Here is a 25198-nt window from a genome sequence, read left to right on the forward strand (position 1 = left end):
ACTTTCAGCTTTCACTTTTCAAGACTAGAGGAGACCTGCCAGTTCTGACAAAAGGTCGTCCCCTGAAACATTAGCTCTGGTTCTCTTCCCACAGATGGGCCCTGACCTGCTGAGGGTTTCCAGCATTTTGTGTTTTTATTTTAGATTTCCAGCATTTGCAGTTTTTTTTATTATTTTCCTAGCTTGTTAATCCTGGCAAAAAAACTATTTTTATTTTCAGATTAAGTACATGGGGTCAAATTAATAAGTGTCGTAACTATGGCCACTAGATCACTATTCGTTTTATTAAATTACTTCCATAATTTATAGTCTCAACAGGTTCCATGGGTTCATTCTATCACTTCCTAGAGTCTGCAGTTGTACAGATAATACAAAATAGCAAAAAGAGTAGATTGTGAGGACTAGTTCAGAATGGTGAGAGGCAGAAGCACACTTAATAGACTTTAAAACTGAGATGTCTGATGTCTGTACATTGAGAGGAATAATATAAAAGACAGCAAACAATAAAGAACACAATGTTTAAAACTCTTGTTGAACAGAGAGCCCATGGTGGCTTTGTACACAAATTATTGATCGTGGAAGGGCAAAGGGATGGGGTGGCTGAAGAGGTTTGTGGGTGAGGGTTTATAAATAGTACATGAAAGCGAGGAGATCGGGTTGGATCATTGTAAAGCACTGGTTAGGATTCACTTGGAGCTGTGGGTTACCAGAGGAAAGGTTCCCAATGTCAGTGGCGAGCAGGACAGTGATGAGTTTCTGCCCTCCACTGGTTTCAAAACGATGAATTTGACATTTGGAGAGAAACGAGGAGTGATGGGCTGTGATGATTTTGTGGGCTCCATCCCCACAGTAGCCACTCCCACCATAAATCTCTGGAACCCCATCACAGTAGAGTCCTGCCGTCACTCAGCAGCTGACCAGAATGATCCGGTGCCGTGCATGTTACATTATGTTCTGTTTTTAAAATCCACAAGGGGTGATATTGTTGGTAACTCCAGGATTACTCCTGCTGCTCTCTCCTTCGTCCAGTCACAGTTTGCCAGTTCTCCCACATACACCAGCCTGCCCCAGCCTGTCACAGGGCCGCTGGCACATAGCTCAACCTTTGCTATCAGGGGGCCCCGAGCCCTGTTGGTGAACTGAACCCATTTCATCACCTGCCCGTCACCCTGTAGAAGTTGGTCCATGCAAATAAATGTAGGTCACCAAATGCCTTCTAACCATGTGGATGCCAGGTGCCTCATTCCACAGAACAGCAGCCTCCAGTCTTGCATGACATTAGAATGTGGAACTTATACCAGCGAGTTGAGTGGTTAACATGGGTGCTCGGAAAACGTAGGAGGGTGAATATGCTGATACGGTGAAATGGGGTGGGAGAGGGGTGGAACAGGTGGATCAGTAACTTGGTTCTGTGCGTTATATTCCATGTAATCATTAGGCAGATAGAGGAAAAGATTTAAAGAGGTGCTCAAAACCTCCTTGCTGAAGTGCAACATTCCCACTGACTCCTGGAAGCCTGTGGCTCAAAGTTTTATGAACTACTGTTCGCAGGACATGACTGTGTGCAAAAGGACTGACACATTCACCGAAGTAAGTGAACAAGTTTCAAAGCAATTCATTTTATATGAAGCACTTTGAGAGACTTCAATGGGATTAGGCACTATATAAATTTAAGCACTGTAACTTTGAATTTTATTTCTAATACAACTGTATAATTTAGCCACCTGGATACAAAGTTTAAATTATTTTTTCAAATTCAGATTTCAAAACTTTGATATAATGGAAGATGAGATGAACATAAAGGTCTGACAATTATTTTTGGAAGATAGCTTGAATGTTTTTGTAAAAAATGTATTTGGCATCAAGTAAATATTTTTGTTTGATAACTTTATTGACATTTTACTAATAGTTTATTAGCTGAATTACTGGCCAGAAATAGAACGTATTCCACCGTAATTACAATATTTATTATTCTATCAGTGTGCTCAGCTACATTTGATTGGATTAGTACTAAAAATATCCTTGTTTATTTCTAACAGTGATTTTCAAAATGTCACACTTGGGACCCAGCCAGGGTCTCAGGTCATGTCATCCAGCTCAAGTTGCTCACAAAACTTCCAACTTGCTCTGGTAAATCTCCCATCTGTGCAGGCTCCAGGTTACAGTGCCCTGTCCCCGTGGGCTGCAGTCCTCTGATTTACTCTGTGCGCTACATCATTTCATCCAGCAGGGTTTTCAAGCCTTAATAAACATGGCTTATTTTGCAGGAATCACATTCAACCTTTATTAGGTTACCTCACATTCATTGAAATTGCTTCACCAGAAGGGACACCTAAAAGGAAAACACAATATAATGATCTATTTTTATCCTAACTATGTCAATGCTTCTCTCTGCTTAAAGCTTTACAGTTAGTTTGCAGAGATTTGTTTGCAACAGTCATGAGACGCATGTCCATATCAAATCTAAAAGTAAGGGAGTTACAATGTTAAGTAGCTCCACAACAAATGACTGGTTACAATTAGCCAGAGTCACTCCTTAACAATGAGTGATGTCAGAAATAAGACTCCAAATTTTAGGACTGTCCATGCTTGTGAATCCATTTTTTCATTGATTTGTATTAGCTCAAGTTAAACAGACAAACTTCAGTCTTCTGATTTAGCAATGAATTAAAGACAATAAGAATAAATGTTCCAAACACTGAAACAGGACAGAAAGAAAAAAAAAGGAAACAGAGAACTGAGTTTTCTTGGCAGGGCAAGTGGCCACCGTTGGCCCAAAGATTACACTTTGGCTCTCTCTCAGGTGAGGATTTCCTCTCCGAAATTGGAGTTAGGGGCCAAACATTACTAGGTCAAAAATCAAAGTACTCGCACTTTGCACCTGGTTTTTGTGCTACGCTTGGAGCAAGGGAAGCTGGAACATTCTACCTGCCGATGCAGAGATCCCTACCATTTCATCACAAGAATGTGATTTTTGAGGAATCCTGCGACCTGTTTCTCATTGTTCTCAAAATCATACTAATGCTTTTTTGTTAACTGCCCTTTTTCTGTACAATCATGACCAAAGCATCTCAGCAACTTAGTGTCCTAAAAATTCTCTTTAGGAGAAAATCCATGCAGTAAATTGTTTTTTTTTTGGTGCAGGGGCTGTGTAATACCGACAACAGAATTTCATTGTTACACACAGTCTTTGCACACAACAAGAAACAATTTACTGTACGGATTTTCTCCTAAAGTTCCATGCCGCATTAGTTGCCATCCAATTTCAACTATTGGTACGAGAATAGATGTCAGGGTCACTTTATTCTTCTTCATCTCGGATGAATAGCTGTTTCTCGTTTTCCAATCCATTTGAATCAGTGAGCTTTAGTTACTGTCCAACCTACCACTGAAAATAATTCCCTCCGTCTGATTTACTCTCTCTAAAACCCTTCATTACTTTGATCACCTCTATAAAATTCCCTCTTATCCTTTTCTGCTCAAAGGAGAACAAGCCCCGTTTCTCTCCTCTCGCTGCCTTAACTCTAGTATCATTCTAGTCTCTCCTCCAAGACCTTGCTGTCCTTCTGGAGTGTGGTATTCAGAAATGGCAATTAATAACCCAGCTGCCTAGATGCATTTTATAATAACTGTCCTTTTTTTAAATAAAATAATCTCTTTATAAACTCAAATTTTCTCACCTTATTATCCATACAGATTTGTGTATGTAAACGCTCAGGACTCTCTGCTTTTGTAATCCATTTAAATTGGACCAGTTCATTTATAATTGAATCTCCTTGTTCTTTCTACCAAAATTTATAACTTTGAACTTCTCTGGTTTAAACTCTATTGCCCATTCCACTGGTCAGCCTCTGGTCTCCTGAAGTCGATTACAAACTTCCTCACTGGTTAACAAATGTCACCTGTAAACTTTTGAGGAGACAGCCTGTAAATCCCATTCAGATAATTAATACATTGATGAAGTGAAACAATGGTCCTAATACTGACCCCTGCTTTCCACCAGACTAAAAATAAACACTGTTCACTTTCTACTTTCTGTAATTTGTGCATTTTATATATTTATTCCAGGAAGGTGTACTGAAGAATGCTAAGAAACAACCAGCAACATAAATTATATGTCATTAAAATGAAAGTCCTGGGATAGTGTCAAGCCCTTTGTGAGGGCAGTCACAGATTTGGTACTTGTTCCACAAATGCTGAATCTCTTCCAGTCCTCCGGGGGAATGGTCAATCATGAGATGCAATGCCAGTCAAAGTATCCAAACAAGAACTGCAGCCCGGCCCAGCCCGATCCTAACCTTGCACTATGCTGAAACCGGCTCCATAAGTCAGGGCACCGTGAATAGTTGTGACTCTGGGATGGATTTCTAGTCTACACGGTTCAGTACAACATTTTGTGGCTTTATCCAATAGGCCCATCAGTGTTTTAGTGTCTATTAAAATGTCCAGATGCTTTCTACCCCACCCATGCATTACGTAGCACTGTCTCTAGCTCTGTAGTAAACCTCACTTGAATGAGGTAAAACTTCCTCAGAGGGGAATAAAATCTTCTGTCATGTTACTAAATGATGCCATGGTACTTACCATCCAATATAGCACTGACAGAGGTTCTCGTGGGATGTCGCCTGTTTAATAAGCAGCTCCACCTGAGTGGGGACATCCAAAGTTTCATCATGTGCAAAATCCCGACCTGAAACATACGTCAACCACAGGCACATTAACCTGGGAGTAAATTCAGAATTCATCACATGGCTCCTTCAGTCTAAGGTCACATTTTGTCTTAATGAATTAAATAGTGAAACATTTTGTTCTTTGCATCTTCTGACCTTTCATGCCACCTTTGTTTTTTGCCAGTTGTTCCTAATCCCCCGCCAATGTGAGCGGTTTCTCGTTACCTTCTCCACATGGAACAACGTTCGTCATTACAAGCCAGTAATGGCACTCATAGACCCCAGACACAGCTCCCTGCGGCTGAACCGTGGACGGGTGTGGGAATAGGGCATGGCCAGGAATGGGGTGGCAGGGAGGGGTTGAGGTCGATGGGGAGGGGCTGAGGGGGGAGCAGGATGGGGCTGAGGGGGAGAGAAGAGCCTTGGTGAGAGAATCATTCTGATAAATCTCTTCTGCACCCTCTCCAAAGGCTTCACATCTTTTCTAACAGACAAAATGCTGCAGTTGGGGCTGACCCAGTGGTTTTCTAAAGGTTTTCCATCATCTCCTTGCTCTTGTGCTTGAAGCCTTCAGTATAAAGTCCAGGATCTCTTTTTCTTTTTCAACGATGACCAACAACTATCCAGACAGCCCAGAACTCCCTGCCCTCTGGCTAATGTTGCATCTTCTCGTTTTTGTTACCAAACGTAACACTTCACATTCCTCAGTGTGGGATTTCATCTCCCTCCCATTTCACGTCCTGAATGGCTGTTGCAATTCCCACAGTTCACCTCCAACATTTGTATCATCTGTAAATTAGGACATCGCACCCTGTACACTCAAGTCCAAATTAATGTTCATTAAGAAAAGCAATGGTCCTCGCACTGACCAATGTCCACTTCTCACCAGAACAAAAAAAAAATCGCTTTCACCACGATGCTGTTTCCTTTCACTTGGCCAATACTTTATCCAGACTGCTACAACCCCTTTTATTCTGTGGGCTTCAATCCTGATGACAGGCCTATAATGTGGTTGGAAGTCCACTGATAGCACATCAGCTGTATTTTCCTCATTGATCCTGTTACTTCATTAAAAAACCCTCGTTAGTTGGACACGACTTGCCTTTGACAATTCCATGCTGGTTTCCTCTAATCAATCCACAATTGCTATTTGTGCACTTTATTGTTTCAAGCATGTTCCTACCAATGAGGTTAGACTGACTGGTTTGCACTTCAAGGATACAAACTGAAAGTAACAGATTCAGTTCAGTGACATTGTAGTCAATACAAATCTAGAACTACAACAAAATTGCAAATTACATCTAATGCGCCACTGCTAGGAGAGTGTAATTAACCACTAAGGAAGTTTTGCATGGGCATATTAAACATGCATGAAACAGACAGTGCTGGAAATATTCAACAGGCTCAGCAGCCTCTGGTTTTAAATTGACGATCTTTCAATGTCTTGGGTCATTATATTTCTGCTTTATTTCAGAATGAAAAAGAATATGCTTTCAATTGTGCATGAGCAGTTGTTCCTTACAAGTCTGATATATATATCCAATATTAAAGGCAAACGTTAGGACTGTAAATGGGGAGTGAATTACACAGAGTCAAGTTGTACTGCCCAGAAAACTGCCCTTCAGCACACCATGTCCATGCCAACCTTTTTGCTCACGTACACTAATCTCATTTGCTCGCACTAAAGCCATATCCTACCACACCTTGCTCATTTAAGTGTCTATTTTATATGCCATAATTAATCTGACTCCACCACCTCCTCTGGCGGTGTATTTCAGAAATCGACCACTCTCTGTGTAAACAAAAACTTACCCCTCAGATCCCCTTTAAAACCCCTCCCACTCACCTTAAAAGTATGCACCTTGTATTTGATACCTTTGTCATGGGAAAAAGATTTTGACTAGCGACCCGTCTCACAACTATTATATACTTCTATCGGGTCACCCCTCAGCCTCCATCGCTCCAGGTAAAATAAATCCAGTCTATGCAATCTCTCCCCATATCTAAAGTCCTCCAATCCAGGTAATATCCTTGAGAATCTCCTTTGCTCTATCTCCAGTGCAACCACACCCCTGCTTATACATCTGTGTAACCTGGCCCTACTTTCCATAGCTGACTAATCTTGTTTCTCTCAGCCACTGAGTTAATATGTGGCATTAATTCCCTGTGGCAATGTCACATGAAGTCACACAGATTTCCTCCGTTAATTATGTATTTGAGCACCTTCATTATAAACAACAATGAAAGAGATCTGCCATATTATACACATTATTTCTAAACACACACACACACACACACACACACACACACACACACACACACACACACCACAAATTCATAAAAACAGCAGTATCTTGATGAATTTCCATCCCAAATGCAGGATACTTTACTAAAACTGCCTGGACTCCATCACACAAAAGCTATTTTGATTTCTGTGACATGTTTTTCCCTCGTTGTATTTAAATGGTCACAATCAATTTTCACTACATCGTCACTGATTGATAGTGAACATTTTTCTGAAGCGCAAGATAATTTACAGCAGAACAGTTTAAGCTGATTCTGCTCGTTGACACTGAAGAAAAACTGTTGTGACAACTTTGTGTATGGGAATAAATGCCTTTATTTCCTTCAAAGTGCATTTCGCACTTGTCTATTTTGCCAGTCTGATGCCAGCTTGGCTCAGTGCTAGGACTGTTGCTTTGAGTCATAAAGTTGTCAGCTTAAGCCTCATTCCTGAGTAAACGATCCAATCATTTACAGAGTGCAGCATTATTGGAAAGGACATCGTTTTGCGGAGATGTTAAACCAAGAGTTCGTCCACTTGTTCAGTCTGATAGACATGATCTTATGGCACTATGCCCGGTGACTAGTTATTACTCAGGTAATATCACTAAAATAGATCAGTATTAACATATTACATTCCTGTTTGTATCATCTTGCTGTGCAGTAAGCAGATGTTATATTTACCTCGATACCAATAATGACAGCATTTCAAAAACAATTAGCTATGAAGCACACTAAGTACCTGTTAAGTGTAATATGAATGCAAATCATTTCTTATTACAGAACGTTTCAAGTTTGTGTTAAACATGGGGTAAGTTGTCAAAAACAAATTTTAAAAAATCCATGAAATTACATATCAGTAGGAAAACTACATGAAATATCAGTGACGAATCTTACCTGTGAGTTTGTCTCTAACTCTGTTGATGATTTGAATTGCCTTTTTGTTCAGGGCTTCAGGCTGCACCAAACCATCTCCAACTGAAAAAAGTAGCAATTATAAACAGAACATGGACAGGAAAAGTGGTCTCCATGGCAGCCATGGCCCATACATAAAATTTACAAGCTCTAAAAGGACTTTGATTCTAGTTTTAAATACTATAAACATCCAGTAGGTGACTTTTTAATTTAAAAAGGACCCAAGCTGGGATGTTTCAAATAAAAAAGCACTACTGGGCACATTGAGTGCAACTTGCTTTCATACTCAGGACCTTCCGTCAAAGTCCTTGACCTGAAACGTTGGCTATGCTTCTCCCCCCACAGATGCTGCTCAACTTGCTCAGTGCTTGGAGCATTTCCTGCTTTTATTTTGGATTTTCAGCATCTGCAAGTGCACCACTTCACACTTCCCTGGATTAAATTACATTTGCCACCTTCCCATCCACCTGATCAGGCTGTCTACACCTCCCTGCAGACTAAAACTTTCCTCGTCTCTGTTAACCACATTACCAATTTTTGCAGCATCTGCAGACTTCTTCACTACACCCCGTACATTTGGGTCCCACTCATTAGATCTGTTATAAAAATCAAAAAAGTAATGCGAGACAATTTATAGGAATTACTAAAACAGTAAATGCTAGAAATATTCAGCAGGCCAGGAAGCATTAGAAAGAGAAACAGATTGAAGATTTTTCATAACCTTAAGGTAACTTACTGAAAGAGTGGATGGATTCAGGCACAGTAGTCCCAGTTTTTTTATGTGCTGTTTCTCCAAGTTCTACCCCATCCAGCAATTCTGAAACAAAATTTAATAAAAATGTCAGGGAAGGAGCAGTCTTGGTAATTTGTGGACAAAACTTGAAATAAAAACAATGTTTAGTAACACAATTTGTCAACATCTGGAGGTCATCGAGTACCATTTCAAGTAAGGATTTTTAGCCGAACCAGGAGGCCATGACTGATTTGAGTCTAATGGCAAATACATAGCTTAACCACACCACAGCACAGGCGATCCCCAGGTTATGAATGCTCGACTTATGGACACCCATACAAACAAGCTCCCATAACATTACATTCAAAAGTCCGACGTACGGATATACATTTGTTCCTATGAATGGCAGAGCTAGTTTTCTCCCTCTCTCCACTTCTCGTAATTGTTCTTTCTTATCAGGCTTACGTGCTTTTGATGCAGTTCATTACAATACTGTGGAGGGATGGTTACCATAGAGTGATTGTGTGTATTTTTCAACTCATGCACATCTGTAAAAACAGAACCCATTCATTACCCGGGGACAGCTCATGGATAAATATTCACTGTCCGGAACAGCAGTGGATCATTGCCGTTCTGCGACCTAAACCAATAAGTCAATATCTTCTGAAACAGGAAAGCAAAAGAAAATTAGCGGCACCACTCTTCTTCCCTCTCATATCCTACCCACACCCTGACATCACTCCAAACCTCCAACAATCTTAAAAGTATTGCATGGAATGAATAGCATCAAGCCAACTATCAAAAAGCTGGGATACCCACCGGCTGTCTGACTGGTTGAGTAGGAATCTGTTCTTGTCCTGGAACGTTTGTTACCTTTACCATTTGCTGAAGAGCGACAGAAAATATTACAGTTATCTACTGGAACCAGTGCACAACAATCAAGTCAAAACTAATCCACGGATACCTTATTTTTGTTTTAAACCACACCTCTCGTTTCAACTGTTTAAGTGTTTTTAGAGCACATTTTGGCAAAATGAAGACTTTAGTTGGTGATCCAAAGTAATTGCTTTTGTCATTTATAAAAAAATCTTTCATGTTTACTTTCTGGTCTGTGCGGAGTTTTCTGAATTTAGATCAATTTGCAGCAAAGTTGCTTTAACTAGGTTGAGTGATTTGGGTGAAGGAATGGTAAGTGGTACCCACTGAATGCTCTGTACGTGGTGCACGCACAGGTTGGTAGCCAATTTCCCTGCAAAGTCTACTTCAGTCTAGGCATACAAAGCATCACGAGAGTCAGAAAGCTGTCGTATAATGCCAGAAAAAATTCAAAGGCATCAGGAGACGGGAGGGAGACCCATGTCTGTGAAACTTTCCGTCTGCCATCTTCTGTCATTAGTTCTTGTACACTTTCTAAAAGAACCTTCACATGCACTTGTCACACTGCTGTTACACCTGGCTGCCAGTAGTTGCGCTGCAGTGCCTGAACCCCGGAGTTCTCAGCTCCCTAGTTCTGATGGAAAAACTCCGAACTTCCAAAACACTTTCACAATTCCACAGTGACCGCCTTCCAACAACCTCACAAATCACTCAACCTGAATTTCAGAAGTTCTAAAACAGGAACCGGACTTTGCAATTGATCTTCAAACGATGAAAGCCTCAGCATATTCTGGAGTATGCATTTACAGAGTTCAGTGTGAAATCCAGAAGATGCTGTCAGTGATTTCTTACTCCCCCAGAAGAAACAGGTATCTCACAGCCTTCTGCTGAGCGATCAAGGGAAATCAGTGAAATGACCCGAACTTCAGATATTTCCAAACTATTCTCAGTAGAAAAAAAATCTATTTATGACATGCAATTTTAATGGTGTTCTAAGCCAGAACTAAAAGCACAATCTAATTATGAAAACTAATTTTAGCAAGCTGTAATTTCCTTCTTATATACTTCAAAAAAGATAAAGCAAATAAGCATGTTAAAAAAACAATTTTATAATTGTTTATGTAATAACTTCTTCAGTAAAACTCCGATAATCCACCAGCTGGTTGTTTGGAAATCCCGATAGTTTGGTATCTGGCTCTCCGGGTCCCCGTTTCCCACATTCCCTTTAATGTTACCAGGATCAGTGGAAAATTTATTATACTGCTGTCTAACATCTTAAAGAAGTGGTTTAAAAGTGTGCTGGATATTAACAGGAATAACATTCAATAGTCCGTAAAATCTGCCAGTCCAACAGTACCCAAGTCTTGAGGGTGCCAGATTATTGGAGTTTTACTGTACATTAGTTTCAGGTGTGTATTCCAATCTGTAGTGGAATCTGTATCAGTAAAATGATTAAAATATTAGTTTAAAATCCTGCTTTTTGTTTTTGACATGCTATGAAAATTATTCAATTTAATAGCTTCACTTTTACCATTCACCAGGATTGAGCCTGAAACTGATCCCGAGGGATGGGGAGGTCCACATCATACTTCCCATCACCAAAAAATAAGAGCCAAAACTCCCTGAATACTCACTGTCCATGAGCCTCCAGTTTAACAAAGGGTCGTATACAAAGGCCTCAAGCACAGCCATCACACTGTCTCTGTGCTCCCGAAGCACTTCCATCACTGTGTGACATGTAATTCGATAGTTCCCATCCAATCCTGTTACCTGAGGAACAGCAACAAAGAGATTAATTAGAAGGAATGGGGTACAATGGAGCCTAAATTACAATGGAGTAAAGCAATGAGTATTGACTGACCACCGCCTCTGAATCACAAAGTTTGGTTTGAGTTCTGCTCCAGAGTGTATAATCCAGACTGATTTGCCAGTGCAGTGAGGGAGTGCTGCACTGTCAGATGTTTCAGATGAGGAGTTACACTAATTCCTTAAGTGAATGCAAAAGCCTGCATGACATTGTACCAAAGATGACTGAGGAGTGCCCTGGCCAACAGCTGTCCTTCAATTAGCATCACTAGAAAGCTGCTGATCATTACTGTGCTGCTCTTTGTGAGACCTGGTGTCGGTAAAGTAATAAGCGACAATTTTTTTTTAAGTACAACAATGATTACATTTTCAACGCTACATAATTGGTTGGAAATTTTTTTGGGATAGCTCAAGGTCATGAGTTAGTTACATAAATTCTTTCTTTCTTAGTAATACATCAACAGTGGGGGGCAGTCTTTACTGAGACAATCTCCCCATAAAGAAAGACACTTGGTGACAAAAAAAAATCCGGTTTCTACTTGAACAGAAAACCTTGCCATTGAAGCATGTTACTGATGTATTAATATGTTATTTGTCGTTGTTTTATACAAGTCACCAATGTCATGACTGCTTTTCCTCGTTCATATTTCTTTGCTTTCAAAGGTGGTACTTCCTAAATTTAATTTGGCTAAATACAATTGGCCTTTCAATTATTTGCTCAATCACAATTCTCCAAACTAATTCTACTCAATTGGATTGTAGAAAAACAATCAAAGATGTAGCTGTCAGTCATGTCTCAAGCTCTGATTGAATGCTGCTTTAAATGTTTGTATACCAATCCTTCAGTCTAATATATTGTTCCAATACACAAACGCATTCTGACCCAAAGTCTTAGTTCTGCTATCTGTCCAGAGACAGAAAGAATACACACAATGCTAATATAACCCCTGTCTGGACTTACAAAACATCAGGGAAATTAATTCAAAAAAAGTTTACATTTCAATAATATGTTTCACATTCTTATTACAGCCCAAGAACTTTACAATTGATGAATCATTTTTAAAGTCGTTGATCCTATGTAGACATATCTCTGTATTTCCTTATTACATAGGAGGCCATTCCAATCCACCAAGTCTATGCCGGTTCATAGAACAATTCCCCCTCTAATTTTCCCTGTAACCTATTCTCCCTGCATTTCCGTCAACATGCCCCCAGATTCTACCATTCACCTACAAAATAGGGGCAATTTACAGTGACCAATTAATCTACCAACCCACACACTTTCGGGATGTGGGAGGAAACCCCTGCAGTCACAGGAGAACGTGCAAACTCCACACAAACAGCACATGAGGTCAGGATTGAACATGCACCACTGGACTGTGAGGCAGCAGCAGTAACTGCAAAACCTGGCAGCAAATTTGCACCTTACAGGATGCCACTCTTAGCAATGAAATAATAAGCAGTTAACTACTTTTGAGATTGGCTGAGGGATAAATGTTGGTCACAAGCTTGGGAAGTTTTCCTGCTTTTTGGTGAAAATGATCAGTTATGCCCACTTTGGAGGAGCAGACGTCTCGGTTTAATGTTCTATCTGAAAGAGGGCACCTTATGCATTGCAGGACTTTTCTACTAATGCATTGGGGAAAAAAAGTATGGATGAACCCACTCCCTACAACTCACAACTGAATAAATTACAAAAAAAGAACATGAGAAATCTAGTCCCCAATCTCAGTGAATGCTGTTTAGTTTGCTTTCACACAGGAACCAAGTAGCAGTGAAGTAAAGTTGGATTGGATCATCAACTATGCACTACAACTGTGTTCCAGATGGCAAGCAGCTGACAAATGCAATACATGAACTTACTTTGTATGATGGGTTGTGTTATAATGTAAAAGCTGACAATAAAGGCAGGGCCATACCTCCATGGCATTGGTTAACATCCTGGTCAGTCTGAAGGGAATCTTCTCTGGGAATTTCTCTCTGGTCATTGCAACCTGTGGAAAAATGGACATCGAAACAATGGTGAAATTTGACAAGATTTGCCATCTTCCCTGTTTTTAAGCACAGTATTTCCCTCAATTTATTTCATCCTGAGAGGATAATTGACCCATCCAAAACATCAACCCATGCTTCAGGGCAGGTGGAGCCTCTTCCTTTAGGCCAACCTTGTGATGAAATGCCTGGTCTCATGATTCAGTTTGTACACTTACATTCATTACACTGTGCGTGCAATCTGCATTACAAGGACAGCTCAAGGGAATGTCCCTATCCCATTTTTCCCATGCACTTTTGGGGCAAATTCTGAATGAGACCATTCCACTCTACTGCCATTAGGACATGCAGTAATTCTAGATCAGCAGCCAAGAATAAAAAGACATAATGTTTATACTAATTGTGAAGCTCTTACTAAACTTAACGTGTACTGTTTTGGAAGATACAAAACTCAATTTGTGTTTGACACTTTCTCATATGGAAGTATAACAGATGTTCTCAGATCAAGTACCTTACCTCAAAACAATCACCAAAGTCAATGTGTAAGATTTTTCCACTGAGCCTATCCAGCATCAGGTTTGATGGATGTCTATATATAAAAAAATTAAAGATGCTATTAGACTTCCTGGGAAAACAACAATGGATTCAAACAGATGGCAGGAGATTTCTACAGAAGATTTTACAGTGAATACGGATTAAACACGCTAAGAGGGGATTGGTGTATAGGATCCATGAATGAACAGGACATTCAATGTGACTGATTATTTGTTAGTCATGTACCTATTTCCACAAAAATTGTCAACTCTGCTGGGGTGCCGACCGTGAAGCCGTCAGCTCCTTGTGAACTCCCTAACAAACATCTGCACTCAGTGTGTACACAGACCGTGTGTGTGGCCAGTCCATCTCTTACATGTGCTGAAGGTAGCGTAATCAGAAGAACAAGCAAAATGTTTTGGGTTTGATAAAATTGCAGAACTAATCTCTCCTCTTTGTACAATGAAGGAAACTGCAAAGACTATTGGATTATATGGTTGTCTTGAAGACACCAGGATTATCTGAATCTCTTACCGGTCTCCGAGCCCAAGGATGTAGCCCACCATTGACATCACAGCTAATGAGCGTGTGTAATTGGTCCTTCGGTCAAACCACACCTGGAGAGTGCCAGAACATAGAACAATGTTGATAAACTCCACAAAAGCAAAGAATGGATCTTACTAACAAAGGTTTGGAGCAGCAAAGCATATTTATAGAGCAGTAAATATTCAAGAACCTTGGACTTGGCCTTTAAAACATGAGTTGATTCTCCATAAAAGATTATAAACAGCAAGTTGAAACCAAACTACACTTTATCTTTATCATACATAATCAATAATCTGCCAGGAGGTTATAACCCATCTCCAGTACTTGCCTCAAAATTATTTGCATAACTTTGACAAATAAATTTGCAATCAAGAAAACTGTGAAGATATACAACAGACCAGACAGCAACTGAAACAGAGGAGGCAACAGTTTGTGCACTATGAATATCTAAGGATTTTAATTACTAACATTCACTGGTCAGAGGTAGTGGGCAGTTCAAATGGACTGTTTCATTCAGGCAGATATTTGTTCTGTTGTATCAATATTTACAGTTTGTGTCCCATGCTGCATGGTTACGTAAAATTATAACAAAAAAAACAAGAGAAGTTATACTATGAGTGTGAAGCCTTGTTTAACAGGATTGGATAGTGGAAAATCAGCACCTTGATTTGCAGCACTCCCGCTTTTTTGGTGATGAAATTATTGTGACACTTTGTAAAGTTTACATGTATTATTTCAATGAGGTTGAATCTGCCCACCAATAGTGAGATTATCAATCCTAAAATTATGCATTGAAAAAGAGTTACCTGCAAATCAAGACAATGCACAAAAGAATTCAACAGAGATTCGCTGCATTGTTCATCAAGGCAAGGTTATTTATATTTAGAAATGAGAGTCATATTTAGTTAACAGTGCAAAATTTTGTGGAACTTGATATCTAACATTGAAATATTGGGTGGCTACTGGAGCTCACACATCATCTCTTGAGAAATATATATGACACTAAAAGGAAAAAGTGGGCTACAAGTCAAGCAGTTTGTGAAAGGGAAAATCCAGCTGACACTTTGGTGTGGCCCAGCATCAGACCTCTTTAAATAGAGTCCTAATTGAAAAGGTCCTCTGCACTTCATATGCTGTTGCTTTTGTTTCAGATTTTCAATGTTCATTTTAAACTCACCTCAAAAATTATTTACATGACAATGCTTTATTAAAAAGGGAGATAATTTTACATTTGCTGTTGTCCCTTGATCACTGCCTGTGTTTACTAAAGGTATCGAGTAAAAATTCTATGAATCCTCTTACAATGAGGAATCCTCTTATGAGGAGGCAGTTCTACAGTAGGGCAGGCTTTGATTATTGCCTCGATTCTACAAAGATTGGGCAATCCAATGAAGATGTGTGTTTTCAGAAAACATGGAAACAGACACTCAATGCAGAATCAATCAATGAAGCTACAAAATAAACAGAGCATCACCTCAGAACTAGGACTCTTTAGCCACAATAACTTGGCCAGATCATCTCCAGCTGTGTTATTTACTGCATGTTCAAACACTTCAACTTTCTGCATCAGGGTGAGGTGATCGTAGTCTGGAGCCATCTGTTTAAAAACAAAAACATTCAATAATGTCAGTAAAGACCGAGTTTTCCTGTTTAAACATGGGTAGAAAGGAAGGGAGACACTGGGAAAATGGCCACAAACATTTTCACAAAAGGCTGTTTTCCTCCACTTCAAACTTATGAATTAGTTTCATTTAATGCATTTCCGAAAGATACTCATTTCTCACTCAGCAATCATGGGGCCTACAGCTTGGGTGCATTTGTCAATGTCAAAGGAATAGATAAACACAGAGGCCAATGTTCTCATATCCATGGTAAATTCACTAGCTCCTCTTTTACACTTCCTACAAACCTACCCTTTCTGCTTCACACTATCTCCCTTTTGACATTGAATATCACCCACCCTATCAGAGATATCTTTTGTCCTTTCCTCCTCTCCTCGACTTTCTCTGCATCTCAAAGCTGAAAACCCCAAACTATTTACAGTTCTGATTAAAAGTCATTATCCTGAAATGACAACTCTGTTTCTTTCCATGATGCCTGAATCACTGACTACTTCTAATTTTTGTTTCAGATTTTTGGCATCTACTATATTTTACTGCTGAGACTGCAAAGGAACTCTGTGGATACTGAACTGGGAACAGGGCTTTGAACATGCATCATCTTTTAAATACAGCCAAAAATACTGTACAGCTTTTGAAGTTCCGTAGCATGTAAATAAATAAATAGCTAAATTTACCGGATTCCCACATTCCCCAGGTAATGAGTTTGAGCAAGCAGAATGCACAACTCGGCTTCTAATCACCTGTTAAGCTTTGGCTACTGACTGAATCATTTATTTGCTGCTGTCAGGCTACATATCTCATGTCAATTTATCATGTTCAAAGGCTATCATATTAGATACGTTTCAATGTTTGATGCGTTTGACAGTTTTATTGCAAGTCACAAGCAGGCACCATGCCCCCAAGTCCTCACACGTCAATGACCTTTAACTAGAACTGTAAAAGGTTAGGTGATTTCAGTTTTGAAATGGAAAAAGTGAGGAGAGGAGCAAAAACAAAGCTAAGGTCTCCGACAGAGCAGATGGGATTAAGTGACAAAAGGGAAATGGTGTGAAGCAAAAAGGGCAAGTTCAACAAAAGATGGGTTGAATGGAAGTGTAAATGGGAACAAATGAGTTTATCATGGATATGGAACTATTCATTTACCTATTTTTTAAAGTGCATTTGTCAATGCCAATCAAAGCAGCAGGCCCTGTGAATCAAATCAAATCGAAATCATCACATCTATCCATGCTTGGCAGTACTATTTAACCACATGGTCCACTGATGATCCAAGGAGAAATTTTTTTTTAAGGAAGAGCAAATAAAAATATTATGATGCAGCTGACATGAAAGCAAGTGCACATTTCAAATAAATTGGCAGAACCACCCACCCTCAGCATTATGCGGTGCTCGATGTTCAGCAGAATCTTTTTCTTTTCACGGTAGTCTCGAATGAGAGCGTGCAGAGTGTCGCAGTGTGGGACCCAGCCAATCAGACCAGAGTTTGTGGACAGAGGAATAACAGCGTACCTTTGAATACTAAAGATCGAGAATATTTCAGTGAAACATCTAAACCCATTCCACCTTTTTCGAAATAGAGCATTTTATAAATTTTAAATCTAGGCTGTATTCATACACCCAGCTCCAATTTTTTGGCTGATGAAGTGTATGCAATAATACTCTGTTTAAAATACACTTATTTTCCTTCATAAATGCCAATACTCAATCTTTCACTGCCTCCATATTTCTTAAACATTTTATTGCGTCTTTGAACATCTTCAACACAATAGAAAGTCATCAATGCGAGTTATTCAATTTTATTAACACTGCCTAACACTACCTCAGACTATATTTCATTTTCACTCCATCGACTTGCACTAGTGTTGTTATGTTTATTTTGTCATGTAAGTTATATACAATTTATGTTAATTTATGTTAACTTATATTTGTCATGTTTGTAATATACTGTGCTGCTGCAGCAAAAAGCTAATTTTCATGGCATTTATACCCGGTGTATGTATGCTCATGACAATAAGCTTGAACTTGAAAACACAAGAGACTTTAGATGCTGGAATCTGGAGCAACACGCAATCTGCTGGAGGAACTCAGCAGGATGAGCAGCATCTATGGGAGGAAAGGAATTGTTGATGTTTCGGGTTGACACCCTGCATCAGGGATTGAATTTGAACTATTCTCTCCTCACACCTACTGCTTAATTTTCCAATAAGTACCATTTTCTATTTCCATTTGCATTTTCTACATTGTTGGGTAGATGCCAATGTCATTACTATAGTGTAATAGCTTGTTGGGGAAGCAGCTAGCTCTGAGTACATAGCTTCAGCACCACAGCTGAGACCTGTCACTGGTGCGGCACACTCACCTACTTCCCCATTTATGCAGTGAACTAAATTGACTGGAAATTGGCAACTTGAGCCAAGTTCCTTAAGTTAAGGCAAAATAGAATCACTTAGAATTTCTGACCATTGACAAACATTCCAATCACATCTCTCTCAGCCAGCTCCATTACAGGCACAACCCTCCACACCATCGAGGACATTTTCAAGAGGCGGTGCCTCAAGAGGGCAGCATCCATCACTAAGGACCCTCACCATCCAGGACATGCCCTCTTCTCGTTACTACCTTCGGGGAGGAGGTACAGGAGCCTGAAGACCCACACTCAACGATTTAGGAACAGCTTCTTACCCTCTGCCATCAGATTTCTGAATGGTCCATGAACACTACTTTGTTGTTTCTTTTTTTTTGCACTATTTATTTGGTGACTTATAGTAATTTCACATCTTTGCACTGTACTGCTGCTGCAACACAACAAATTTCATGACATATATTAACCTGATTCTGATTTTCATTGATCTGAGTAAGAGTGATCGAAGACTGAGGGTTAGGTCAGTGCGTGAGATTGCAGACTATGGTATCGTTTTCCTTCTGTAACTAGACCACAGATTTTGGATCACCTGGGTTTTCCTTCAACTGTTCCACACAGCACAATGATCACGACAACTGCACCACGAAAGATTGGAGGAAAACCTTACGATGATCATTTCCACTAGGGTGTTATAGGCAAATTATAAACAACCGGATAAGTACAGCCAGAAATCAAGATCATCTCATGCTCTGCGCAATTTCCTTGCCACCTGAGACAAACCCAAAAAACACCCATCTCCTTCAGGACTCAGCCAGCTCAGTCAGTGATGGTACAACCCAGCAATATCTGGTAGTAGATGTGGAAGCCTCCAATCCAGAATACCTTTAGTGCCCCAACTTCCCTGACAGCTTCGTTCAACAGTTTTGCAAACTAGTCATGTTAAAAATCAGGAGCAGGAGAGATTTGGGATGGGCTGGAAGTAGCAGGTGACTAACTGGATATTTCTTTGTATCTGTTTGGCCTGAAGTCTTGTGACTTCATGGGGTTCAGAATCAATATAAAGATTCTCGGGGCTGCATACATCCAACAACATATTACTATTGTCCCACTGGTCCTCCTATGACAGGGCAAGCCACAGGATGCTGATGGATGACACTGGATAACAACTCTATTTGTGATTCTGAGAGGTTGAATCTATCATGTTACTACTACACTAATTCTGGAGCACTATCATGCCCCAGATGTTGCCTAGTTAATTGGGCTGAGATTGCTGTAATCTTTTCTTTGTTCTTACAGAACATTGCTGCAATTATTTCTAACTGAGTTGCTTAAACTAACCACCCCAGGTCTCCTGTCCATAACCAATACAAAATGGCAGTGGTGCACCCAGTAGAGCCACTGCCTCACAGTGTCAGAGACCCGGGTTCAATCTTGACCTCAGGTGCCATCTGTGTGGAGTCTGCACGTTCGCCCTGTGTCCATGTGGGTTTCCTCCCACATCCGAAAGATGTGCAGATTGGTAGTTTAGTTGCCCACTGCAAATTGCCCCAACGTGTAGATGAGTGGTAGAATCTGAGAAGAACCGAAGAGAATGTGGGAAGAATTTTTTAAAAAATGGGAGAGACAAACAATTAGAGTAAATGGGTTGTTGATGGTCAGCACTGAGTTGGTGGGCTGAAGGGCCTGTTTCTGTGCTGTCTCTCTCTGGGACTCCAAAACCACTATAGTAACGTTAATCTATTTACATTTGTACTAAATATTTGGAATGGTTGAAATGGAGGGAAAACTCTGAACTCTTCCTATGACTGCTCATTTTTGACAACAAATCGTTAAAATACCTGAGATTCTTCCTCAGAGAGGCTGGGTCATTCGCTAGTAAGGTATTCACCAATCCAAAAAGTTGCATCACCCTCTCATCCTGACGCAGGTCTTCATGACCCTTTAGTAAGAACATGAATTCATGGCCATTACTTCCTACAGGGAAACAGATAAAATTTTGTTATATTTGATTTGGGGGGAAAAAAAGTCACAAACCTTTATCTGATTCGAAAAGCATCTGCTGATAATTTGGACAAAATATTCATCCTGCTAAACTGTGTAACATGGGCACATAATAAAGGCATCGTTCTGACTGGCCTTGTTTTTATAAGGTATCTCGTTCAGGGTCAATTATGAGAAAAATCCATTAGTAGCTGCACAATTTATGTTATTCCCCTATCTTTTAAGCTCAAGACTCCAAGGTTTCTCGTTTAGCTTTATGCACTTCAGTGGAAGAAGAGGAAAGAATAAATCCTCAAAGGGTAGAAGAAGATCACACAGTTTAAGTTTTAGTACCTTTTTCCATTTCCTGCCCAGCAACTGGGCCAAATTGGCAGCCCAGGAGAGGCAATAGGGAGTAGTGAAATGATTAACAATGAGTACGTCAGTAGGCTTGGCCATGATTGCCTGAAAGGGGCGAGGTCAGAGATTATGGTGGGGGGAGAAAGGTAGCAAATTGATTGTGGGGGAAGCTGCATTTCAACTATTTTCGTCACTCACAAGCCGGGAGATCCTGCTCCCTTTAGCGGGAGGATATCCCAAGCTTCGGCACACCTGCATGATAGCTGTAAAAGCTCACGTGGGGCTCCCTCATACACTGTAGAAGCCATTTAATATGTTGATGGAGTTCTCAATTCTCCATGGTGGCACACCTGGTTCCCTGAATTCTGCGGCTGCTTCATGCGCAGTGTTCTGGGGCGGTGTCCCTCTTTTCTCATTTTCAATCCATCTTAAGGAGCCTTACACTATTCTCATCTTCATTTTGCATTCTCAATAAAAAGTAAAGTACCAGAAGCTGGATTGTATCTATTTGCTTTATAAATATTCTAACCAAGAAAGAAGTAGAGGAGCCAATTAAAAAAAAAATGACAATTTGGAGAGCATTTTGATCTTACCCATGATGGTCAACTTCCTTGGTCGCTGTTTAGAGGTTATGACCTGAAGGGAAGGTGCTATTGATTGAATCCGGATGATTGGCTGGTTTGGATCATAGGTACCTGGTACAGCCAACTCTAAATCACGACACATCAGCAGCTTAGGTGACACATACTGGAGTTCAAGTGAGGTGAGCTGGACAGAAATATAAAGTGCAGATCATTTCAGTAATCAATAATTAATGATATAATTAACCATAGCAATGGGTCATTTTCCCATAACACACTGTGCCAGCATTTTCAGTAAAAGTACCTAAAATAATATTTGTTTGGTAGTGTTTACCCATTCTTCGGAGGTACACAATGTCTTGTAACAAAATATAATAGAATGCTGCATTACTTAGTGAGACTTTTGCCTTAATTGAAGCAAGTGATGATAGCATCAGACAGAATTCTTTCCCACTTGTTTGTCTGACTGGAACAAGTTTCAGATCAGATTGGCACAGACCAGATAAGAGTGAAATCCAATAACGCTCTGTAATTAAATTTCAGTAAATATTCTTTCCAATATCACTGTTCAATTTCTCAACCTCCCTGATGTGATTTCATTGGACTAATGGACTGTTTTTATTGGCAATGATTTTGACAAAAACATAAATAAAAGGTAAATTCTGCAGTGAGCAATCACAAAGTTACTATACTTCTTGAGTTGGCTTTGAACATTCAGCTATGAAATCTGCTGTTACATTTAACTTAAGTAGATATTCTTCCTCAATTAGTAGGCATTCCTGAAGAGTAAATAGCGTTTAGCATGCACAGGTGCTCAACAAATGTCACTGCGACAAACATGTTTACCAGCAATGCTTTGTACAAAAACACAAGGTACTATTGATTGAATCCGGAAACCAGAACCAACCTGGGGCAGCTGTTTTGAAATCCGTCGAAACACGTGATAGTAGAGGTCCCAAGCTTGGGTGAGGTCCTTTACATTTCCTGATCTCATGTATTTTCTACACCATTCCTGAGCCTCCATCAAGTCCCTGCCGTATGCCTGTCAAAAGATAACTTTGTCAGTTTGTTCAGCTGCCTTCTAATTAAAACGAAACTCCACCAATAATAGATGCTTCTGCCAAACATCTAGGTTTATAATATTGCCTTCAGTTCCTACGAGCTTCTTCAGGTGTAAACAAAATAAGAACTTTATACTTATTTGGATATTTAAGATGGAAAAGATGTCCACTGATTCTTTGTATTCTTCGAAAGTGTTAAGAATAATCGTTTCTAAAATATTCATTGATTTGCAGTGGATACAGTGATGATACTGCACACAATGCCATTTCAAAGTGCAACTGCAATGGGTACTATAAAAGCCATTGTTCAGCATGTTCGAGTGCCTTGAGGGAGCAGAATGGAACAGCATGTCATTCATTGGTGAGTGAAAAGCAAAAAACTGCAGATGCTTGAAATCTGAGATAAAAAGAGAAAAGGTTAGAAGCACTTAGGAGGTCGCAGTATCTGTGGAGAAAGAAACAGAAGTAAACATTTCAGGTTGATGATTTCATTCACTGTATCAAGCTCAAAACATTCTTGAAAAGTAAACAAAAACTGCAGCTGCTGGAGATCTGAAATAAAGACAGAAAATACTGGAAACATTTAGTAAATCAGGCCATATCAATGGAGAGAGAAACAAGGTTAATGTTTTGGGTTAAAATCCCTTCATCAGATCTTTAACATTCATGTATCAAAAAAGGTACAATTTTATTTTAAAATTGGAACAATTCTAGAATTCTGGTATGGGATAGTAGTCCTGCACAGACCCTATCCCAATAATTTGAAATGAATGAATGTGCTTTTTTTAAACCAAGTCAACATATAGCCCACTAGGTGGCAGGTTACCCTGGCAAAATGTACAGAGGTTGCTTCCTAAGCTGCAACCGGCTCATAGCTTCCTTGCTTTGGAGACAAATTGTGGTACTTGTATCCCAGTTACACACAGAATCCAAAAGCTTGCTTTTCCTTTCCCTTCTCTAGTAATTTGTTTGCATAACAATCAAAAGTGGGAAGCACACTTGCGACCCTTGTAATTCTAAGAGGTTGAAGTACAAGTACTGAAAAGTACACACAGTCATTATTTAATGATTTATGATCAAAAAAACATGTAACTGAAATGCAGAAGCTGTTTTATTAAATAAGTTTAATAAAACCTGGAATGATTTTTTGTAGCAGTTTTCAAGAATAGTGGAAGTAATGGCCAAGAATATTTTTGTTTGTTCCTCTCAGAAAGGAAGAGATTTGTACTTTTCCTATAGGACAACACACCTATTCTGCAGTGCTGTTGACCAGAGAATTTTGAACAGAACGGAACATTAACAAAACTCAAAAGCCAGTGCATATTACTCCACAAAGTAGGCTAGTTATAGTTTGCTCAGTACCTGGTTGAAGGAGGTTTCCTTGAGAGTTTGAGGACCCCGTTCCATCATGGCATGGAGGGGCTCAAGAACGTCAAACATTCCTTTAACATTCCTCTCTCCAAAGTAAAGTCTTGATGCTTCCTCCAAGCCTTCATGCCACATTTCATGCCACAGAATGGCAACACGGATCAGTTCCTCACTCACCTGAAATATAGCAATACTCCATTTTCAAAAAATGCTGCTATTACATGGATACAAATACTATCAGCAGAATTGAGCATATTCAAAACCAGCAAGGTAATGTCTTTTGGAGAAATGTATAGTGTTCAGCTTTGGACACATTTCCTGCTGTGTGTCAGTATGAAAACAAAAAACTTCACAAGCATACAAAGACATAAGAATTAGGAACAGCAGAAGGTAATTTGCCGTTCGAGGCTGCTTTACCATTCAAGTTCGTTCACTATCATGGGTGAACATACCCAGGGTATAAATGCCCTGAAAATAAGCTTTTTGCAGCAGCAGCACACTACAGTACAAACATGACAAACATAAGTTAACATAAACTTAAATTAACATAAATTATACATCCCTTGATTCCCTGAATATCTAGAAATCTATCAATTACTATTTTGAACGAATTGTGCCAACACTGTTCTCTGGGGTAGAAAATTTACTATGTCTTGCATAAAGAAATTTTGCTGCATCCTAGTCCTAAATGATATCCTTTATTCTGAGACTGTGACCTGGTTTTAGACTCCTCTGCCAATGAAATATCCTCCCTACATCCAGCCTGTCGAGCCCTGTAAGAATTTTCTATCAATGAGAACACCTCTCATTCTTTGAAACTCAGGCCTAGTCTACTAAATCTCTTCTCACGTAGCACACCCACTTATCCCTGAAACCAGTGTATTGAATCTTCATTACACTCCCTCTATGGCAAACATATCTGTTTATGTTAAAGAAACCAAAACTGTAGACAATATTCCAGATGTAGTCTCACCAAGGCTCTATAGAATTGCAGTAAAATACATCACATTATTGAGTAGTTTCCCAAAAGGAAGTTTTAGCATGAAATTCAAAAACATTTAATATATTACTGACTGTCAAGAGTAAGCAACTGTTTCCCTCGTATCCACTTCTAGACAATGCATCTTCTTCTACAATTAATGTCATCATTCTGTCAATTTAAAATTGGCTTTATGGACCTGGACTTAGTACTAGTTCCCAAATCCCAGATTTATGGAGTAGAGCAAGTCAGACTGTCAATTCACTGTACTCTTACTTTTATCCAGCAGAGATTCCAATTACATTTAATTCTATACCCACAATATTTCAAATGCATAATAAAAACTGAAATGTGTCTTTTTTTTTGCTATGAACTTGGGATACGACTGAAAACATACAGGTCCTCCCCAGGTTACGAAGGCCTGACTTATGGACACCCTGTACGTATGTTGGCTGGTGCGAGGCTGCAGGCATTTTCTGCTGGGGAACTGCCGCATGCCTTCTCTCCCCACCCACCCCACTCCACTCCAC

General features: G+C 39.7%; 1 protein-coding gene across 5 annotated transcripts in view; it reads right to left on the minus strand.

The window, feature by feature from the left end:
• Positions 1-1870: 1870 nt before the first annotated feature.
• Positions 1871-25198, minus strand: part of mtor (mechanistic target of rapamycin kinase) — a 237425-nt gene continuing 214097 nt past the window's right edge. For 4 of the 5 annotated variants that reach the window (XM_052039584.1, XM_052039580.1, XM_052039585.1 and 1 more), the window contains 15 exons: positions 23684-23866; positions 22168-22302; positions 21273-21447; positions 20178-20313; positions 17348-17495; positions 15830-15952; positions 14344-14426; positions 13792-13864; positions 13203-13277; positions 11112-11247; positions 9421-9486; positions 8605-8685; positions 7851-7931; positions 4585-4690; positions 1871-2332 (listed from right to left, as the gene is read on the minus strand). In XM_052039584.1, the coding sequence (XP_051895544.1) occupies positions 2317-2332; positions 4585-4690; positions 7851-7931; positions 8605-8685; positions 9421-9486; positions 11112-11247; positions 13203-13277; positions 13792-13864; positions 14344-14426; positions 15830-15952; positions 17348-17495; positions 20178-20313; positions 21273-21447; positions 22168-22302; positions 23684-23866 (1617 nt within the window). In that variant the 3' untranslated portion in view covers positions 1871-2316. Of the gene's footprint in view, positions 2333-4584; positions 4691-7850; positions 7932-8603; positions 8686-9420; positions 9487-11111; positions 11248-13202; positions 13278-13791; positions 13865-14343; positions 14427-15829; positions 15953-17347; positions 17496-20177; positions 20314-21272; positions 21448-22167; positions 22303-23683; positions 23867-25198 lie in introns of all 5 variants that reach the window. The other variant, XM_052039582.1, reaches the window with a different exon arrangement.

This window comes from Pristis pectinata, chromosome 26, assembly GCF_009764475.1.
Source record: "Pristis pectinata isolate sPriPec2 chromosome 26, sPriPec2.1.pri, whole genome shotgun sequence".
Classification (NCBI taxonomy): domain Eukaryota; kingdom Metazoa; phylum Chordata; class Chondrichthyes; order Rhinopristiformes; family Pristidae; genus Pristis; species Pristis pectinata.